The 20,395-nt window shown below is 37.3% G+C and overlaps 1 protein-coding gene and 1 non-coding gene across 4 annotated transcripts in view; one reads left to right on the plus strand and one right to left on the minus strand.

Moving 5' to 3' along the window:
- Window positions 1-320: 320 nt before the first annotated feature.
- The window catches only part of FAM114A2 (family with sequence similarity 114 member A2), a 36,250-nt gene continuing 16,175 nt past the window's right edge, over window positions 321-20,395 (minus strand). For 2 of the 3 annotated variants that reach the window (XM_070465678.1, XM_070465679.1), the window contains exons 10-14: window positions 12,299-12,421; window positions 11,674-11,813; window positions 7,797-7,869; window positions 3,720-3,773; window positions 321-1,686 (exon numbers count right to left, since the gene is read on the minus strand). In XM_070465678.1, the coding sequence (XP_070321779.1) occupies window positions 1,585-1,686; window positions 3,720-3,773; window positions 7,797-7,869; window positions 11,674-11,813; window positions 12,299-12,421 (492 nt within the window). In that variant the 3' untranslated portion in view covers window positions 321-1,584. The remainder of the gene's footprint in view (window positions 1,687-3,719; window positions 3,774-7,796; window positions 7,870-11,673; window positions 11,814-12,298; window positions 12,422-20,395) is intronic. The other variant, XM_070465680.1, reaches the window with a different exon arrangement.
- TRNAY-GUA (transfer RNA tyrosine (anticodon GUA)) lies at window positions 10,182-10,254 on the plus strand. The gene has a single exon. It is a non-coding gene; the product is annotated as a tRNA-Tyr (tRNA).

Below are 20,395 nucleotides of genomic sequence, written 5' to 3' on the forward strand. Positions count from 1 at the left end.
TATTTACCATAACACAACTGCTTTTCTGAAATTACAGAATTGCTCACTTTGGGAACAGTGAAATGTGTCTATAAAAAAGAATACTCAAAAACTTTTCTCATAATATTAGAACATAGTATAAGCAGAGTTAACATTTTAGTGATGTTGGTGAACCTTTTGATTCCAAATCTGCCTTGCTTAACAAACTGCCCCCTACCCCAAATAAGGTGACACATAGAAACAGTCTTGATATCAACCTATGTTATAGCTTCACTTTACTATTTCTTTGGTCTGGGGAAATATTGGGGCTTACATTTGGAAAACTAAATAAAAGGATAAACTGACAGCATCATTACATTTTATTTAAAGGTTTAAAAGATATGGGGCAGAGCTCATAAAAGTTACCTGAATCATTAAAAACCACCAAGTTGGAGAACTTTTTTTTAAAAGAGTGGATACCAAAATAGCTGTTAGGACCTATAAATCTTTTAAATTGCTGAAGAAAGCAAAAGAAGTCTTAGAATCTGAAGGATAAAAGATATTTATAAACATGCTAAAGAATACATTAAAAGAAACAAAAAAGAATGAAGAAAAATATACTGTGTAATCCTATTATACATGAACATCATTTTCATGGGATTCTACAATCCACTTCAACAATATTCAAGTAACAAAATCTCCATCGCTGAAAGAGCTTCAACCCTCCTTTGGAGCTGGCTATTACAGAATTCATCCTTGCATATAGGGTATGCATGAAAAACATCCTAGAAACTCAGAATATCTACGAACATGAAACTGTTTCTCCAAATTGCATTTCTTTGTCTTGAATCTGGTAGAGTGGGAGTCAACAACAACTTGAAGCTTACCATCATGGGATATGAGAGCAACTTGAAGTCAAAGGACACTTTGCTATAGTTAATTAATGTGGCTATAGGTAGGTATATTCTATAAGCTTCTCCTCAATGCCACATATCTACTGAGAATTAAAGAGTAGAGGTAATTTTCTAACCAATTCCAAAAATCCAGGTAATAAAGAGCAATCACTACGGAGTTTATACATACTCAGTTTTCTTAAAAGCCACAGATTTTATTATAGAAAGGAGAAAGAAAATGGCATTAACAGATCAAACACATGAATTCCAAAATACTGAATTCCTTTTCCTCTTTTTTTTTTTTTTTTAATTTCTTTTCCTCTTGCTTAACAACCAATTATATCCATGGACTATAAAATGACATCCATGACAAAAATTTTAGTGTTTTACATATTGTCAAAGAAAGATCAATATCTTTGCCTGAGTATCCCATTAACTTTCACCTAGAGCTATTATTTTTGAACTATCTATAAAAATTTCTTTTCAAATAATTTATTAATTATAACAACTTGGAAGAGCAGTGTGAGGACCTGAATACTTCAGTCAAGCAGTGAAGACAACAAACTTCCTTCATATCTGCTCTCCTGCTGGGATTTTTATATACTAAAATAACCTTTCTCCCTCACTTCTGCAGGGCTACCCAGAAGTGAGTGGCATTTCTCAACTATCACAAGTCTCAGGTAGAATCTTCTCTGTTCCTCAATGTTCGAACAAAGGCCTCTGGACATGAAGCTCATGCCTCTGGTAATTCAGTCTTGTTCTCAATAAATGAGATCTCCAATACTGGTAAAAGTAGCTGAAAGGCATCCTGAATGTAGGAAGCACTGTTTGATGCCTACAGGGATAAGAAATGAAAAATAAGAAAATGAAAATACTGCAATCTCTTAAAAGAGAAAATATAAGACAACAAAAAACAAACTAATTTTTATAATCTAACTGAATCTGTAGCCTGGCAAATAAGAATACAGACTTAATCATTTCACTGAAGTTAAAAGGAAAAGAATGACCCAGATCTTAAGATACGATAGCACAAAAAAAAAAAATGCCACCATTTTTGTCCAACTGGTCCATCAAAAATAATAGCCATTCTTTGGCATCTTGCTCAAATTCAGCATTCAAAGCTTACTGATTCCTTGAATGAGTGGATAGATCCTGTCATAAGCATTTTAGTCAATTATTCAAAGAGGATTCAGAAGGCTATGAATTCTAAATCAACGGAATTTATAGTCCGTTGTGACTGCTCCTCTTCCATGGACTCAGCACAGTTGTGAACATGAGACAGGTGCTCACAAGTATAAACAAAGACTACTACTTTTAAAGATGATAAAGTATAGATATATTTCTGTCTAGTACAAGAGACACATTAATGAAAAGTTAGGATTCATTACGCCCAGAGTTTACCAGACTTCATTAATATCTGACAAGTTCTGACTTTCCAGAAGAAGAACAGAGTTCATTACAATTAAAAAAAAAAAAAAAAGTATTTTCAAGGACAAGAGTGTTCAAATCTATAAGCAAGAACAACCAACTCAAAAATAGCAGAAGGGTACCCATATCAAGTGAGTTTACCTTTTTTTGATTTATCAATAACATAAGTTTAAATGGTTATTAAAACTTCTGTGTGACATTTGATGCCAAATTTTCCAGCCAAAAGAGACGTCACAGCACATCTAGTTAAATCTCTTATTCTGTATATAAACATAACAAGATTGCCAAGAAGGTAAATGCCTAGTCCATGATCATAATGCAAATCAGGGGAGATCCAGAACAGGACTGGCTCCAGGTCTGCCAGCCTCTTTCATCTATACTACTCTGTCATCTATTAAATCATAAATGTATTTAATTGCTTACATGATCAGAATGATTTCCATGACTATTAAAGGAAAATGATTCAGTTAAGAAATGAAGGGCATTGCCTCATTGGTAATATTAAAAGAATCTAAAACTAAAGAAGTAACAGTCTGGTGGCAAAAATACTTAATTCATATTTAAAACCTAACTGATAATCAAATATATTTTTCCCTTAGACTTAGATAATATGTTTTAAATAGGTAATCAAAAATCTGAATTTTTGCACAATTAATTTACAAGATAGAGTTCTTAAAACACAGAATCCAGAAAGCATCCCATATGGAGAGACTATATTCCATCCATGGATTTAAACCACCCACCTCCTTAAATCTAATGAACTGAAGAGGGTTATATAAATACAGGTACCCTTTTGACAAAGAAAATTCCTAGACAAGCAAAAAGACAAAATGTTTTATTTTTGTTTTGTAACTAATCTCCTCTGCATAAATCTTAGCCCTTCAAGTAGCAGTACTAGCCTATTTGTAATTTTCAGCCCTTCATGTTTACCAGCTGGTATCCAGAAGATGCTTCATTACTGAGAATTGTCCATTAATTACCAAGGGGTAGTACTAAGTAATGACAGCCTACTGCTTCTTCCTTTGCACTTTACCTGGCATCGTCATCTTTATGCTTTATAATTAAAGGACAGAAAATATGCATTAAGTATACATCATTTTGGTCATATCTGCATCAACATAGCTAAAGTAGTTTTAAAAAGCCAAAAAATAAAAACTTAGAAGTGAAGTGAAAGTCTCTCAGTCGTGTCCAACTCTTTGCGACCCTATGGACTATACAGTCCATGGAACTGGAGTGAGTAGCCTTTCCCTTCTCCAGGGGATCTTCCCAACTCAGGGATCAAACCCAGGTCTCCCACATTGCAGGTGGATTCTTTACCAGCTGAGCCACAAGGGAAGCCCTCCCTCCAAAAAAAAAAAAAAAAACCACTTAAGAAGAGTTATTAATACACAATGCCCTAGAAGTTAGAGACTTAAAATAATAATAATTAGTATTACTAACCTCTAGAAATACTGCAGTGATTAATGGATTAAGGACGTCAGCCTTTTCCTTAACCTAGAACAAAGGATAATGTGTTAAGGGAGAATAGCATATTTAAAAAAAAAATAGGTAAAGTATGATCCCACTTTGAAACACACCCATACATAAATATAAGCATAGAAAAAGCCTGAATCATATCAAGAAGGACTTTAAATTTCCTTCTTTCTATCCTTCTGTGATATCCAAATTGAGAGTGTACTCCTTTGTAGTTTTCACTGACTTTGAAGTATCTTCATTTCAGAAGGGGATAGAAATGGTCTATTTGACCATGAAAACTAGAAAAAATTTTAAAACAAAATATGCAGATATAAAACATGTGCTCAAAAGACTCAATTGGTTTTTTAAAATACACCATTTGGAAAACATCAAAACAAATAATGCAAATTCAATACTTGCATGTATTAGCTAGCACCTCAGAACCAACTTGCTAGGATATCTTTACGAAATACACGGAAAAATTTAGCCTCAGAAGGTTAACTTTAGGAAATCCAGGAATTCTGTTTTTTTTTTTTTTACAACAAAGCAGTTTATTTGTGATCAGTGTTTGAGACTCTATACATCCTTCACAAATTTAATTTTACATAATCTGATATTCCTCTTAAAACTTTGAACTGCTAGACTTATTTCCCTAGAACAGAAGGGCTGGTATAAGTTATTTTCCAGAAATGAGGTACCGTTTCACAGAACTAGTTTCTTTTTGTTTGTTTTCAAGTTTTAGAGAACTAAATTTGCATTTGTTAAAATCAAAAAGTAGGAAAAGATGTTCTTTACAAATAATTTTGATCAAGTATGTGTTCAAAGAAAGCAGGATAAAAAGGCTTTTTCGCTAACATTCTGTATGTACTGGGTTGTTGCTGGAATAGGAATTAGCTTCTGTCATTTGCTAAAAGAATGAGTAGTGGGGAACAGGATATGTTGGGAATTTCATAACGGGTAACAGAACCATTCTCTTGGGTAAACCATAGGCAGGGGCAGCTATGCTGCAATCATAGGGTGTTCCATAGCCTGAGGAAATCCAGGAATTCTTTTAAAGAAAATACTAAGAGGAAAAAAGAAGCTATATCACAGAATTGTCCCCTACAGGAAAAATCTAAACTCAAAGTGAGAAAAATTTGGGCCATGCTCTTAACTAAAATAAACGTAAGGGCCCAGAATAACTTTGTTGCCATACTGAGACTTACCACAAGCTGATTTTTTTTTAAACTGAGGTATAATTGACATATAACACTATATAAACTGCAGGTACTTTTGCAGAGGTACAACATAATGATTGTTATCTGCACACATGGCAAAATGAGGACAGTAAGACCAGTCAACATCTACCACTACACATAAATAATTTTTTTCCTGTGATGAGAACTTTTAAAATCTACTCTCTTAGCAACTTTCAAATATGTAATATGGTACTATTAACTATAGACATCATGCTGCACATTACCTCCCCAATGCTGTACATTATTTATTTTATAACTGAAAGTTTGGACCTTTTGACTCACTTTACCCATGTGGCCCAGCCCTACCACTTGCCTCTGGCAACCACCAATCTGTTCTCTGTATGGATGAGCTTGGTTTACTACAAAGTGATTTTTATTTGCCTATTTAAAACATCCTTGATTTTATCCCAATTCATGATTATTGATGTCTGAATCATCTTCCTTAGTTCACACACCTTCAGTAAATTTTCAAAATTCCTTAAACCAGAACAAAACAAAAAGAACTTTAGCTTTAACTACAACTCTTCTACTGACTGGCAACTGCAAAATATGAGAGTTACCACAGTCTAAGTAAGGTACTGTCCTTACAACTAGAGTCAAACTTTGGAATTCTTATCTTATCAAAGTCTACATTCTCATCACAGGTCTCAGGAGAGCAGCACAAAATATACTGAAGATTGTATATAAACGAACAAAAATGAGATGCAAAATTCAGTTAGATGTAGATAAACCAATCCTAAAATTCAGATGTAATTGCACAGGGCCCAAGACAGACAAAAAAAGTCTTGAAAAATAATAACAAAGTTAGAAAACTTACACTGCTTGATTTCAAAAACTACTACAAAGCTACAGTAATCTATGGCACTGGCATAAAGATACACACAGATCAATGCAATAGAAATGAGTCCACAAAGAAATCCACATGTCTACAGTCAGTTGATATTAGACAAAAAGGGGCTAAGACAATTCAAAAGAGGACAATTTTCCAACAAACGGTGCTGGGAATACTGGATATCCACACGCAAAAAAAATGAAGTTGGGCCCCTACCTCACTTCCTAAACAAAAAGATGGATAACAGACATAAACATAAGAGCCGCATCATAAAAGTCTTAGGAAAAAAACATGAATAAATCCTCATGATCCTGGGTGAGGTAATGATTCTTTAGATACGATACCAAAAGAACAAGTGATAAAAGAGAATATTGACAATTTGGGTTCTATCACTATTCACTATCAAGAAAGTGAAAGGATAGCTCATGGACTGGGAGAAAACATGTGCATATCATATATTTGGTAAGGAGCTTGTATCTACAAAAACTAAAGAACTTCTATAACTCAATGTTGTTGTTCAGTTGCTCAGTTACGTCTGACTCTTTGCAACCCACGGACGGCAGCACATCAGACTTCCCTGTCCTTCACCATCTCCTTCAGTCAGGTCCGACTCTTTACAACCCCATGAACTGTAGCCCACCAGGCTCCTCTGTCTGTGAGATTCTCCATGCAAGAATACTGGAGTGGGTTGCCATTCTTTTCTCCAGGGATCTTCCCAACCCAGCATCAAACCCAGGTCTCCTGAATTGCAGGTAGATTCTTCACTGTCTGAGCTACAGGGAAGCCCCCTATAACTCAATAATAAATTATAAATAATAAAAATCAGAATAAATAAGAAATAATAAATAATAAACATCCCAATTTAGAAACTAACAATAAAAAGATAACCTTAAAAACAGGCAAAGGACTCAAAATGACATTTCTTTAACAAAGACATACAAATTGCTAACAAGCACATGAAAAGATGCTCAACATAATTAGCCAACAGGAAATGCAAAAAGAAAAAAAACCATAATGAGATAATACTTCATGCCTACTAGCTCAGATAAAATTTTAAAAAACAAAACAGACAACAGCAAGTGTCAACAAGGATGTGGAGAAACTGGAACCCTCATACATTGCTGGCAGGGGTGTAAAATGGTGCAACTACTTTGGAAAACAGTCTGACAGTTCCTTAATGGTCTATATTACCCATATGAACCAGAAATTCCACTCCTAACTATCCACCCAAGAGAAATAAAAACATATATGCATGTTTATAGTAAAAACATTCATTACAACCAAAAAGCATAGACAATCCAAATGTCTATCAACTGATCAACAGAGAAATAAGGTATATCCATAAAATAGAGTATTATTTAGTAATACAAAGGAAATACTGATACACGTGGATGAACCTCAAAAACATCACACTAAGTGAAAGGGCTTCCCAGGTGGCTCAGTGGTAAAGAGTCTCCCTGTCAGGCAGGAGACACAGGTTTGATCCCTGGGTCAGGAAGATCCCCTGGAAAAGGAAACGGCAACCCACGTCAGTATTCTTGCCTGAGAAATTCCATGGACAGAGGAGCCTGGTGGGCTATAGTCCATGAGGTCGCAGAGTCAGATACAACTTAGCAACTAAAGCACCACAAACAAGTGAAAGAAACCAGACACAAAATACCACAATACTGAATGATCCCATTTACAGGAAATGTCCAGAATAGGCCAATCTATAGACAGAAAATATACTAGTGTTGCTTAAGGTTAGAAGTATACAGAGGGGAAGGGAATAGTAAGTGACTGCTAATGGTGTGAGGTTTTCTGAGAGGTGATGAAAAAGATATAAAATTAGATTATGGTGATGGCTACACAGCCCTGTAAATATATTAAAAAATCACTAAAATGTACACTTAAATAGACAAATATTTAAGATATGTAAACTATATCTTAATAAAGCTATTCTAAAAACAAAACAAAATAGACATTAGCCCAATAAAAGTCATGAATTCTTACCCCAGCAGTTGTTAGGCAGGTGGTGAACTCTTTAGATAGACAGGACAATTCTTTACACAACAAAACTGTTATCCTAGAAAAGAAGGGAAAAGAGGAGGGTTCTTTTCTGTTTTATTATTTTCTCTCTTTTTTTAAAAAATAAAGCTACTATCAGAAAAAAAAAAAACACCTGATACTAAATGTGAACGAAAGCAGCTTTTAAAGCAAGTATTTGGAGGCCCATGCTACAGGAAGAGAAGGTTTAGTCCTTAGAGAAATATTTCTCTACAAAATTCTCTAGAAAATACTATGCTTTCAAATTAAATCAAAGGAAATAACTAAGATACATTTTAAGGATACAAGGTAGTACCTGAAAGATCCTACTTTTCATTTAGAAAAATAGTTAAATATTTATTCATTCATTCAACACATACTGAAAGGCTTCTATGTGCCAGGTACTTCTGAGCACTGGGGATATATTAGTAAACAAGTAAAGTACTAGTATTCATGAATACTAACTTACTTGCTGATTAAGAGGGAGACTATAAATATAGAAAAAGATGGGTATCTGTATATGTTTATAGTCATGTATGTATACATTTATACACAGACACATAAACATAGATATATTTATATATACATAATATGCACTAAATGGTGATATGAGTTAAGAAAACAAAGAATTCAAAAATGTATCAGGAAAAGGCAAATCAAAACCACAATAAGACAGTAACGTTATCCTGAGTGAAATAAGTGAGATACAGGAAGACAAATATGGTATCACTTATATGGGGAATCTTAAAAAAAGGGGGTACAAATGAACTTATTTACAAAACAGAAGTAAAGTCATGGATGTAGGAAACAAACATGGTTACCAGGGTGGGGAGGGATAAACTGGAAGACTGGGACTGATGTATACACACCACTATATATAAAATACATAACTAATAATAACCTGCTATATATAGCACAAGGAACTCTACTCAGTACTCTAATGGCCTATGTGGGAAAAGAATCTTAAAACAAAAAGTGGATATATGTACACTGATTCAGTTTGCTGTACACCTGAAACTAGTACAACATTATAAATCAACTACACTCCAATCAAAGTTTTTTTAATTTTTTTTTAGAAAACTACAATGAGATATCACCTCATACCTGTCAGAATGGATGTCATCAAAAAGAACACAAATAACAAATGTTAGCAACAATGTGGAAAAAGGGGTACCCTTGTAACTGATGGTGGGAATGTAAATTGGTGCAGCTACTGTGGGAATAGTATAGTTTTCTCAAAAAACTAAAAACAGGACTACCATATGACCCAATAATTCCACTCCTGGGTATATATATAAAAAAAAACAACCCACTAACTCAAAAAGATACATGCACTCCAATGTTCATAACAGTATTATTCACAATTGCCAAGATATGGAAGTAACCTAAGTGTCTATCAACAGATGAATGGATAAAGATGCTGTATATATACACAATGGACTACTACTTGGCCATAAAAAAGAATGAAATTCTGCCATTCACAGCAACATGGATGGACTAGGACAGCATAAGTCAGACAGAGAAAGACAAATACTGTATGATATCACTTATATATGGAATAAAAAAAAAACACAACAAACTAATGAATAAAATAAACAAAAGGCAAACTCACATACATGGAGAACATAGTGGTTACCAGTAGGGAGAGGGAGGGAGGGGCAATATGAAGGTGAGGGAGTGGAAGTACAAACAATTGGGTGTTACCACAGGCTATACAACATGGGTAATAAAGCCAATATTCTGTAATAACTGTGAATCTTTATTCTTTTTAAAGGTAATCTTTAAAAACAAAATGGGCTTCCTTGGTGGTCAAGTGGTTAAGAATCCACCTGCCCAGGGATGGGTCAGGTTCAGTTCCTGGTCTGGGAAGATCCCACATGCCGTAGAGTCACTAAGCCTGTGAGCCACAACTACTGAAGCCCAGGCGCCTAGAGCCTGTGATCTGCAATGAGAAGCCACCGTAATGAGAAGACTGCATACCGCATTGAAGGGTAGCCCCCACTTGCCACAACTAGAGAAAGCCTGTGTGCAGCAATGAAGACCCAATGCAGACAAAAATAAAGTAAATAAATAAATCTTAATAAATAAATAAATAAAATATAAATCCAAACCTTGAGGAAGTTAAATTGATCTATGTGATACTGAAAGAGTTAGAGGGGAAAAAAGAATAAGAAAATGGTTGAAGACAGCATTTTAGATTGGAGGTGAAAAAAGGAACCTCTTAGAAGTGAAAACTGAATTCAGTGAGGGGAAGAGCCATGGCTGGAAAAGCATTCCAAGCAGTGGAAATAGCTACTTTCCCAAAGAACAGGATGCTGTACATTTGTGAATCCCTCATCCTAAGGATGGGGCTTCCGTGGTGGCTCAGACGGTAAAGCGTCTGCCTGTAATGCAGGAGACCTGGGTTCGACCCCCAGGTCGGAAAGATCCACTGGAGAAGGAAATGGCAACCCACTCCAGAACTCCTGCCTGGACAATTCCATGGACAGAGGAGCCTGGTGGGCTACAGTACATGGAATCGCAGAGTCGCAGATGACTGAGCAACTCCCCTTCTCATCCTAAGAATGTTTAAAACAAGACTAGGCCCCCTCCTTATGGGATGTTGTAAAGGGGCAGCAAAACTGTAGTGAAGAAGAGGCCCAGAGACCATCAAGGGTCTCTTCTAATCATAACACACTAGATACTCTCACTCATGTTTTTTTCCCAATGAAAATTCTCATTATTTAATTAGGAGATTTAGTTAGAAAGCAGTAGGGTTTTTGTTTTTTCCCTCTTGTGACTATAGAAAACAGCAGGGTTTTTTTTTTTTCCTGTGACTATCTACATTCTATTATTTTTAAAACTTTTGTTCAAAATCAGCAATATAGTAAAAAACAAACCAAAAAAAAAAAAGGTTTGAAATTTAGACCTGGGTTTAAATCCCAGCCTGCAAAACTTGGCAATTTACTTAAGTCTGTGATTCCTCATTTTTAAAGCTGGACTGATCACTTATCTTAAAGTTTGTTTTAAAGATTACAAATGACACATTTACATGTGTCCCTTAGCATGGAGAAGACAATGGCACCCCACTCCAGTACTCTTACCTGGAAAATCCCATGGATGGAGGGGCCTGGTAGACTGCCATCCATGGGGTCACTAAGAGTCAGACATGATTGAGCAACTTCACTTCGCTTCACTTAGCATGGTACCTGGCACATAATTAGCACTCAAAAACTAGCAACTGTTATTAAGAATTCAGGTGGACTTCCCTGGTGGCTCAGTGTATAAGAATCCACCTGCCAATGCAGAGGACATGGGCTTGATCTCTGTTCTGGGAGGATTCCACATGCCACAGAGTAACTAAAGCCTGTGTGCCATAACTACTGAGCCCGAATGCCCTAGAGCCCATTCTCTGTAACAAGAGAAGCCACCGCAATGAGAAGCCCGTGCACAATGGAAAGAAGCCCCTGCTGACTGAAACTAGAGAGAGCCTAGGCACAGCAACATAGACTCAGCACAACCAAAAATAAATAAATTTTTTTTTAAAAAAAGGAAAAGAATTGAGGTTCTTAGAACTATTTTCTGTTTTCACTTATGCAGAATTCTATTCCAATTAAGGCCAATAATCTGAAAAAAAAAAAAGTAGTTTTCAGAGTATAAGTTGGTTAATTAAAAAGGGTAAATTTCTAATGCAGATTCAAGGCTCAATGAAAATAAACAAAATCCAAAATAAACCTCAAAGATGTGAATGGACCAACGTGAACAACATCTTATTGAGAGGAAAGTTTCTAAAATGTTGGAAAGAAAACTGAGAAAACTCTTACAGCAATATGCATCATTTTAGAGGGACACTTATTACACTTACTGGCAAAGGGCTCTGCTCCTTTCTATGGCTGTTACTTCCTGTTTCCCGCCATGTAGAACCAGAGCTGCTGTTTTGTGAAAAAGTTCAATTGAGCAGGCAGTCAGTTCTGCTAGGCTCTGGATTGCAAATGCATGGATATCCTGGATGGAAAAACAAAACAAAGCATAACAAGTCCAAGCATTTGGCTTTTTTTGTACAAGAGGAAATGACACCACCTTGCTTCTCCCACATTGAAGTATTCAGTACCTTGCAAAGACTAATACTTGCCCTTAAATAAACCTTCTCTTCTTCTAGAGTTGTTACATAATTTTGTAACTGGGTTCACAGATGTAAAAAAGAGGCTCCCCTGACTATGTGACCAAGTTTTAACCAAACAATTAGAATAAAAAGTGTCAGATGTTAGTTCCTGGGAACCTTCTCATGATGCCACACACATGCACCCTTCTGTCTCTTTTTCCTCACTCTTTGCATCCTGTAGTTTGGAACTAAGGTGCTGGGATCTTGGATCACAAAGTAGAAATTATGGATAGCAGTACAACAAAACAGAAAGTGCTTAGAGCCCTCTCTTGCGATACTCACATCTCAAATTAAAAGAAAAAAAAAGCCCTAGTTGTTTTCATTTTACCTCTATTGAATTGTTATTGATCTGCTCAGTGCTTTCTGCTTCCAACTGTTTTTCTCCTTCTTCCTTCTCTTCCAACGGTTTGGCCAGAGATGTCCTGATCCACTCATAGGCTGTATTTCTTGCCTAAATAAGAAAAAGATTACAGTCAGCCCTCTATATCCACAGGCTCCACATCTTCAGAGTCAATCAACCATGGACTGAAAATATTCAGAGGAAAAAAAAATCCAGAAAGTTCCAAAAAGCAAAACCTGAGTTTGCCAAATGCTGGCAACTTCAACAGCATTTATATTGCATTTACAACTATATACACACCATTTATACTGTATTAGGTATTATAAGTAATGAAGAGATGCTTTAACATATACTAGAGGATGTACAGAGAAGGCAATAGCACCCCACTCCAGTACTCTTGCCTGGAAAATCCCATGGACGGAGGAGCCTGGTGGGCTGCAGACCATGGGGTCACTAAGAGTCAGAACCGACTGAGCGACTTCACTTTCACTTTTCACTTTCACGCACTGGAGAAGGAAATGGCAACCCACTCTGTATTCTTGCCTGGAGAATCCCAAGGACAGAGCCTGGTGGGGTCTATGGGGTCGCACAGAGTCGGACACGATCGAAGGGACTTAGCAGCAGCAGCAGAGGAGGTACATGGGTTACAAGCAAATATTACACCATTTTGTATCGGGCAATTGATCATCCCTGAATTTTGCTATCAATAGGGGTCCCTGGAAGCAGGATACTTCTGAGGCTGTCGAGGGATGGCTGTATAGTCCATCAGCAATTTAATTCAGCTCACCAAGATTACTGTGCCTCTACCAGGAACATTTTAGCACAATGGAGGTCAGTGCTCTTGTTCTCACCCGAACATACCACTGAACTTCTCAGTGCTCAACTTAACAGATCTCTATAAAACACTTAACATTTATGACCACTCATTCCCTCTTGAATTCTCTAATCTTTGGCTTTTTTTAAACTAAGTTGTAACTTACATAAAGTGTACAAATTTTCAGAGTATGACAGGCTACATGTGTACACATTTATTTATGTTTATGTGACCCAGATCAATTACACAACATTCCCATCCCTCTAGAAAGTCCCCCATACCCCTTCCTAGTCAGTACTGCTCAAATCAACTAGCAGTCATGGCTCTCTACTTCTCTCACCCTACTCCCTTCTCTCTCCATCAGTCCTAACTCAGTAATTTTAATATTCCCTATCTGCTGCTGACTCCTGAATCCTTATCTCCAGCACTAACTTCTCCTGAAAGCAACATATTCCAACTCTTTGCTTGACATACATATCAGGATATCCTATAGGCATCTGTATCATGTATAACATGGACAAAATTTAATTAAATTTGTCATCTTTCTCTCCCTACCCCTAATTTTTTCATCTTCTCTTATTCCCTTGAGTTTTAGAAGAACCACCAGTCATCCAAGCCAAAATACCTGAGCCATTCTAGATTCTTCCTTTCCACACACCAACATGGTCTGATTTTAGCCTATGTATTTTCCAATTTGCCCCTCCTCTTCCTCTCTTGTTACCACCACAGGAGTTCAAATATACTTTATGGCAATAGCACTCTGGTCTCCCTGCTTCCAATTTGGCTCATCTTAAAATCCATCTTCCATAATGGTACCAGTGATCTATCTAAGCCCATAGCTGATTTCTCCGCTTCTCTTCAATGGCTCCCCATCAACTAGATCATGCTCTTTGACATAATCTAAAAAGTGCCCATGATCTAGTCTACCTACCTCTCCAGCTTCTCTCACCACTTTCCACTTTATGAACTGATAATAATGACCAATAATGTGCCTGTTCTTTCATGTTATTCCTTTAGTCCAGACTGTCTTTCCCATTTGTTTTCCCTTAAATCAAGGCAACTCAACTTTCTTTCAATTCTCCATCCAAACACTGTTTGCTCCAAGTAACTTTCAAAGACATCCCAGGAGACTGGGCACCTCAACAACCCTTTTATGTATGCCTACAGTCCCATAAACACCCTTTCAGCTTGTTGTTTGGTTGCTAGGTTGTGTCCGACTCTTTTGCAACCCATGTACTATAGCCCACCAGGCTCCGAAGTCCATGGCATTTCCCAGGCAAGAATACTGGAGTGGGTCGCCATTTACTTCCCCAAGGGATCTTCCCAACCCAATGACTGAACCCAGGTCTCCTTGCATTGGCAGGCAGATTCTTTACCACTGAGCCACCAGGGAAGCCCCAGTTTTCTAGTTTCTTGAGCTAATAAATATGCATTTCTCTTAATCCAGTCTGACTTAAGTTTCTGTCATTTGCAACTGAGAGAGTCCAGGTTTTTAAGGAAACTTTTACTGTCATTAAATGAGTTAACCCACTTGAGTGACTCTGTATAGACAGAATGTGTTCAGAGTTGTAACCAAGCAACAGGAATCCAAAGATGACCTTGAGAGTCATTCCAACTGAAAACCGAGAGAATTACAGGGTTTATTACAGACATAGTATTAGGGCTGAGCCTTTAAGGATCAATAAGTGGTGCTATACCCAAGGGTACACATGAATGAGCTACAGTAGAATCTATGTACTCGACATTCACTTCAAGGTTCTTTCCCCTGTAATACAGGGCCTCCCAAAAGTCCCTCAGGTATAATCTGGCTCTGATCTATAACCTTCTCACTATTAAAGCATTAATCTTCGAAATTAAAAAATAAATAATTAATAAAGGTTTGGAAGCAAGAAAACACAAGGTGTACTGAGAAAACTGTGAGATAACTGGTAAGACCAGATAATAGGGTACATTCATTCATTTGTTACAAATATGTAGCACATACTGTCCTAGATGCTGGGAATATAGTGACTAATACAAACTATGGCCCTGATCTTTATTCTACTATGAAAGGACAATTAACAAGCAAACATGTAAAAGCATGAAGAAAATAAAATGAAGTGCTAAAGAGTGTAGAGTGGGTGAGTAGAAAGCAGATTCCATTTGGGTGGGCAGGAAATCTCTGAGGAGCAATATTTGAGCTGAATTCTGAAATTTAAGAGGTGTTAGCCATATAAAATATTTAAGACAATGAGAAACATAAGCAGAGGGACACCAGATTGGCATATTCAAGGAAAGAACCAAGGCCAAAATGGGAGAAGCATGGTAAAAGATGAGGTTGGGGAGGAGAAATTTATATAGAAGAGAATAGTGAGAGATAAGGCTGTTAAGGATTCTAACAGTTGAAGAACAGTCTAAATATATGTGAAAGTCTCTACAATTTCTTTGAGGAGATAAAATGAGAGAAAAAACAGACACTGATTTATGTGAGATGGAAAAAAGAAAAATAGAGATAAGGTCATATAAAACAGAAAGAAAACTGATACTATAAATTTAATATACTTAAGAGTCATTTTAGTAAGCTTATATACTTAAAATAACCTCTCTAGTAATAAATACATTAAGTGATGTTATTACAGTCCATTCTACTGACTCAATGTAATTTATCATCCTTTTCAAAAAAATACCAAGGTAGCCACTCTCCACACCCAGATCAGTATGGAACCTTCCACTGATGAGATCCAGACTCATCAGTGCTTGTTGTTTTTGTCAGTCACTCAGCTGTGTCCGACTCTTTGCCATGGACTGTAGCCCATGGCCTGTCAGGCTCTCCTGTCCATGGAACTCTCCAGGCAAAGGGTACTGGAGTTTGTAGCCATTCCCTTCTCCAGGGGATCTTCCGGACCCAGGGATCAAAGCCGGGTCTCCTGCATTGCAGGCAGCTTCCTTATATCTGAGCCTCTAGGCTCATGCTTAGTCATGTCCAACTCTTTGCGACCCCACGGACTGTAGCCCGCCAGGCTCCTCTGTCTGTGGGATTTTTCAGGCAAGAATACTGGAGTGGGTTGCCATTTCCTCCTCCAGTGGATCTTCCCGACCCAGTGATATAACCTGCATCTCCTGCACTGCAGGCAGATTATTTACCCACTGAGCCACTGGGGAAGACCTACAAATCAAAAGTCACCTTTGAGCTAAGCTTCTGCAACAGCTTATTTATTTATTTTGCTGAAAAAAAGTGAGGCCTGAAGAAGGAATGGGATTTGCCCTACATCATATGTGAGGGTCAGAATAAGAATCAGAATTGTACTCTCAGATTTTTACTTCATTGCTTTTCCTCTGCATCATACAGACTCTCATATAAATTTCTGGAAGTAATCAGGCCCTTATCCTTAATCATTGTTTATCTTAAGTCTCAAAACCCAAAATAAAAGCAATATGAAAACTGCTTTCAGAGAATGACTAGGACTAAATAACTTATTATTATAATCTCTTTGAGCAGAGAAACTATGTCTCTTTCATTACTTTTTCCTTAGCACCTAGCAAAATAAAGGTTTATTGTAAACATGTATTTATTGAACATCTAAATGTATAACACACTGAGATACCTTCTTCAGGACTATAAACAATGCATATTTACTATGGGCCAGGTACTTTGCAGAGCCCTGTGTGTATTAACACATGAAATCTTCACAGGAACCCTACATTATCCCTGCCTCCCAGACAGAGAAGCTGAGGCACAGAGAGGTTGAGCAATTTGTTTAAGACGGCATAGAAAGTACGATGGTAGAGGTGGGATTTTAAGAACAATAAAGCATATCACAGATCCAGCCTTGAAGAAATTTTTTTTTTTTAATGTTGGTAATCAAGTTTATTAACATTCTCTTTTTTTTTCCATTTATTTTCATTAGTTGGAGGCTAATTACTTTACATCATTGCAGTGGTTTTTGTCATACATTGAAATGAATTAGCCATGGATTTACATGTATTCCCCATCCCGGTCCCCCCTCCCACCTCTGGGAGGTGAGATACACACATTTAAAAACAAGTAAGAACCAATGATGATTTTATGAAATATATCTGCACAGTTAAGTGAATAAAGTGCTACATGGAGTATACATATAGTATGTATACTTTTATATAAGAAGGAGATAAGAAAATATATGTTATCTAAAAAAGAAACATAGGAAGGATATGCTGGAAAACAAGAAAGTTCAAAATATAAAAGGAGAGAAGAGAATAGATAGGAATTGGGAGGGAGTGACACTTCAGTGTATATTTTTTTGAAGTTTTGACTTGAACACACATTAATACTCTACATATTCAAAGATTAAAATAACAAGAGAAGACAGTAAATAAATCATAAATTTTTTTGTAGATTGGTTTTATAGTAGTATGGGCAAGCATACATTTCAAATGCATTACAGGATAGAGGAAAGTAGAAAATCTGGTAATGTTACTGGGAGACAGAGTTCTTACTGTAAAAGAGACAAATGTAAAATGGGGAGAGGTAAAGAAGAACCCATAAAAATGGACTGAAACTGGGGTTATTGGTATGAACTCATGATCTCTAAAATAAGTATATGAGTATACACATTTACACACATAAACTCTTATACATATACACAGGGTGGTGCACATGTGTGTTCAGTTCAGTTCAGTCACTCAGTCGTGTCCGACTCTTTGTGACCCCATGAGCCGCAGCGCGCCAGGCCTCCCTGTCCATCACCAACTCCCGGAGTTTACCCAAACTCATGTCCATTGAGTCGGTGATGCCATCCAACCATCTCATTCTCTGTCATCCCCTTCTCCTCCTGCCCTCAATCTTTTCCAGCATCAGGATCTTTTCAAATAAGTCAACTATTCACATCAGGTATCCAAAGTATTGGAGTTTGAGCTTCAACTATCAGTCCTTCCAATGAACACCCAGGACTGATCTCCTTTAGGATGGACTGATTGGATCTCCTTGCAGTCCAAGGGACTCTCAGGAGTCTTCTCCAACACCACAGTTCAAAAGCATCAATTCTTCAGTGCTCAGCTTTCTTTATAGTCCAACTCTCACATCCATACATGATCACTGGACAAACCACAGCCTTGACTAGATGGACCCTTGTTGACAAAGTGATGTCTCTGCTTTTTAATATGCTGTTTAGATTGGTCATAACTTTCCTTCCAAGGAGTAAGCATCTTTTAATTTCATGGCTGCAATCACCATCTGCAGTGATTTTGGACCCCAGAAAAATATAGCTAAATATACCTCCTAGCTCTGCAGCTTCCCAGGTGGCACTACTGGTAAAGAACTTGCCTGCCAACGCAAGAGATATAAGAGTCACGGGTTCGATCCCTCAGTTGGGAAAATACCCTAGAGGAGAGCATGGCAATCCCCTCCAGTATTCTTGCCCGGAAAATCCCATGGTTGAGGAGCCTGGTGGGCTACAGTCCACAGGGTCACAAAGAGCTGGGTGTGACTGAAGCAAGTTAACACACACACACAGCTCTGCCAACAAGCCTAGAAACAAAGACACCCCAAGCAATGAGCACATCTAGCATCTAGGTTTTGGCCTGAAATATCAAAAAGGAACCATGGCTCCTTGAATTTCAGGTTGATTCTAGGGAGAAATATGGAAGGCACAAGATCTTGTTATGCCCAAAAATAAGGAAATACTCAAAGACTAATAGGGACACGTCACACAGGAGTCAGCTTGAAGGACAATTTGAACACCAAAATAATTAAGGACAGTAATGAATTACAAACCAATGGAGAAAAAAATAGAAACCCCTAAGACCATACCAGTAACAGATAATAAATAGAGAGACAAGGGGAGAAGGTAAAGTTCTTAACTCTTCAGTAGAATGCTGACAGCCAACTGGTAAATATGAAGCATGTACTGAGATTGAAACAAATCATTTGGCAATCATCACAGTAAAAGACTGGTGCATCAAGAATCATGAATAGCTGCTAAAGCTAGGATGCTAAATTATGAGCAGCAGGGTATTTGTATGGTCTTAAAAATGTCTTCCCACAGAAAGCTCATTAGTAGCACAGGAACAAAATCATAACCATACAGTAAGAAATCAGACAACACCCCACCAATAAGGGACAGATGGACATCATGTGCCTCTATATATGTTGTACCCTGTGCAGGATGCAACATTATTTATGAGCTCTTTCAGCTGAGAATGCATAACTTGACTTTAATCATGAGAAAACATCAGACAACCCTCAAGTAAGGAATACTCTACTTCTATAAAGGGAGAAGGGGCTTGTATTTCTCAAAAATGTCAAAATAATAAAAGACAAAGAGAGGCTAAGGACTATTCCATATTAAAAGGGACTAAACAAACAAAAATGAAGCAAATACAGATTAAGAGAGACAATGTATGTGACAAAGAAATACAATTTATGATCGTGTACTTGCTCCAACATTAAAGGAAAAAAATGAAGGACATTATCAGGTCAACTGACAGAACTGGAATGTGGACAACAGATTAAATAAAGTATGGTATCAATGTTAAATTTATTGCAGTTGATAATTAGTGTGGTTATGGAAGGGAATATCCACATTCTTAAGAGACACATATTGAAATATTTAGGAGTACAGGGCTATCATAATTTACTCTCAAAAAATAGTCCCAGGAATTCCCTGGCAGTCCAGTGGTTAAGATTCCACACTTCCACTGTGGAGGGCATGGGTTTGATCCCCGGTTGTGGAACTAAAGATCCTGCATGCCACATAACAGAGCCAGAAATAATCCCAATAATAGTTATAACATGCGTGTGCATGTATGTATGAGGGAGGTAGAGAGAAAGGGATAGAGAGAACACATTTGCAAGCACAAATGATTAAGTAAATGAAGTAAAATGTTATCAGGTACATCTGCATAAAAGGTATATGAATGGCTATTTGTCTTATTCTTGTAACTTTTTTCTAAGTTGGATATTATTTCCAAACAAAAACACTACGATCCAAGCTATAAAATGCTGTAGTTAAAAGTGCTACAGACAAGATGAGGGAGAGCTGCTGAGGTGAGGTGCTGAAAGCTTTCCTAGAGAATGCAGCATTTTCACTGGTCATGAGAGAGCAATGCATAACTTCCCTCAAGCATCATATTTCTTACCCTGGGGTATGCAAGAGGTGACTCTGATGTCTATTTAATGGCTGCCAGTTCTCCCTGGCCAGGAAGCAATGTGTGCCTGCTGCTAACTGATTCTAAGATGTTTCTTGAGATGAGGAGAAGAGGGTGAAGAGGCAGCAGGCAGCTCAAGACCCATAGAATAGTTCCCAAGAGCTGGC

The sequence above is a fragment of the Odocoileus virginianus genome, chromosome 3, assembly GCF_023699985.2.
Source record: "Odocoileus virginianus isolate 20LAN1187 ecotype Illinois chromosome 3, Ovbor_1.2, whole genome shotgun sequence".
Lineage (NCBI taxonomy): Eukaryota > Metazoa > Chordata > Mammalia > Artiodactyla > Cervidae > Odocoileus > Odocoileus virginianus.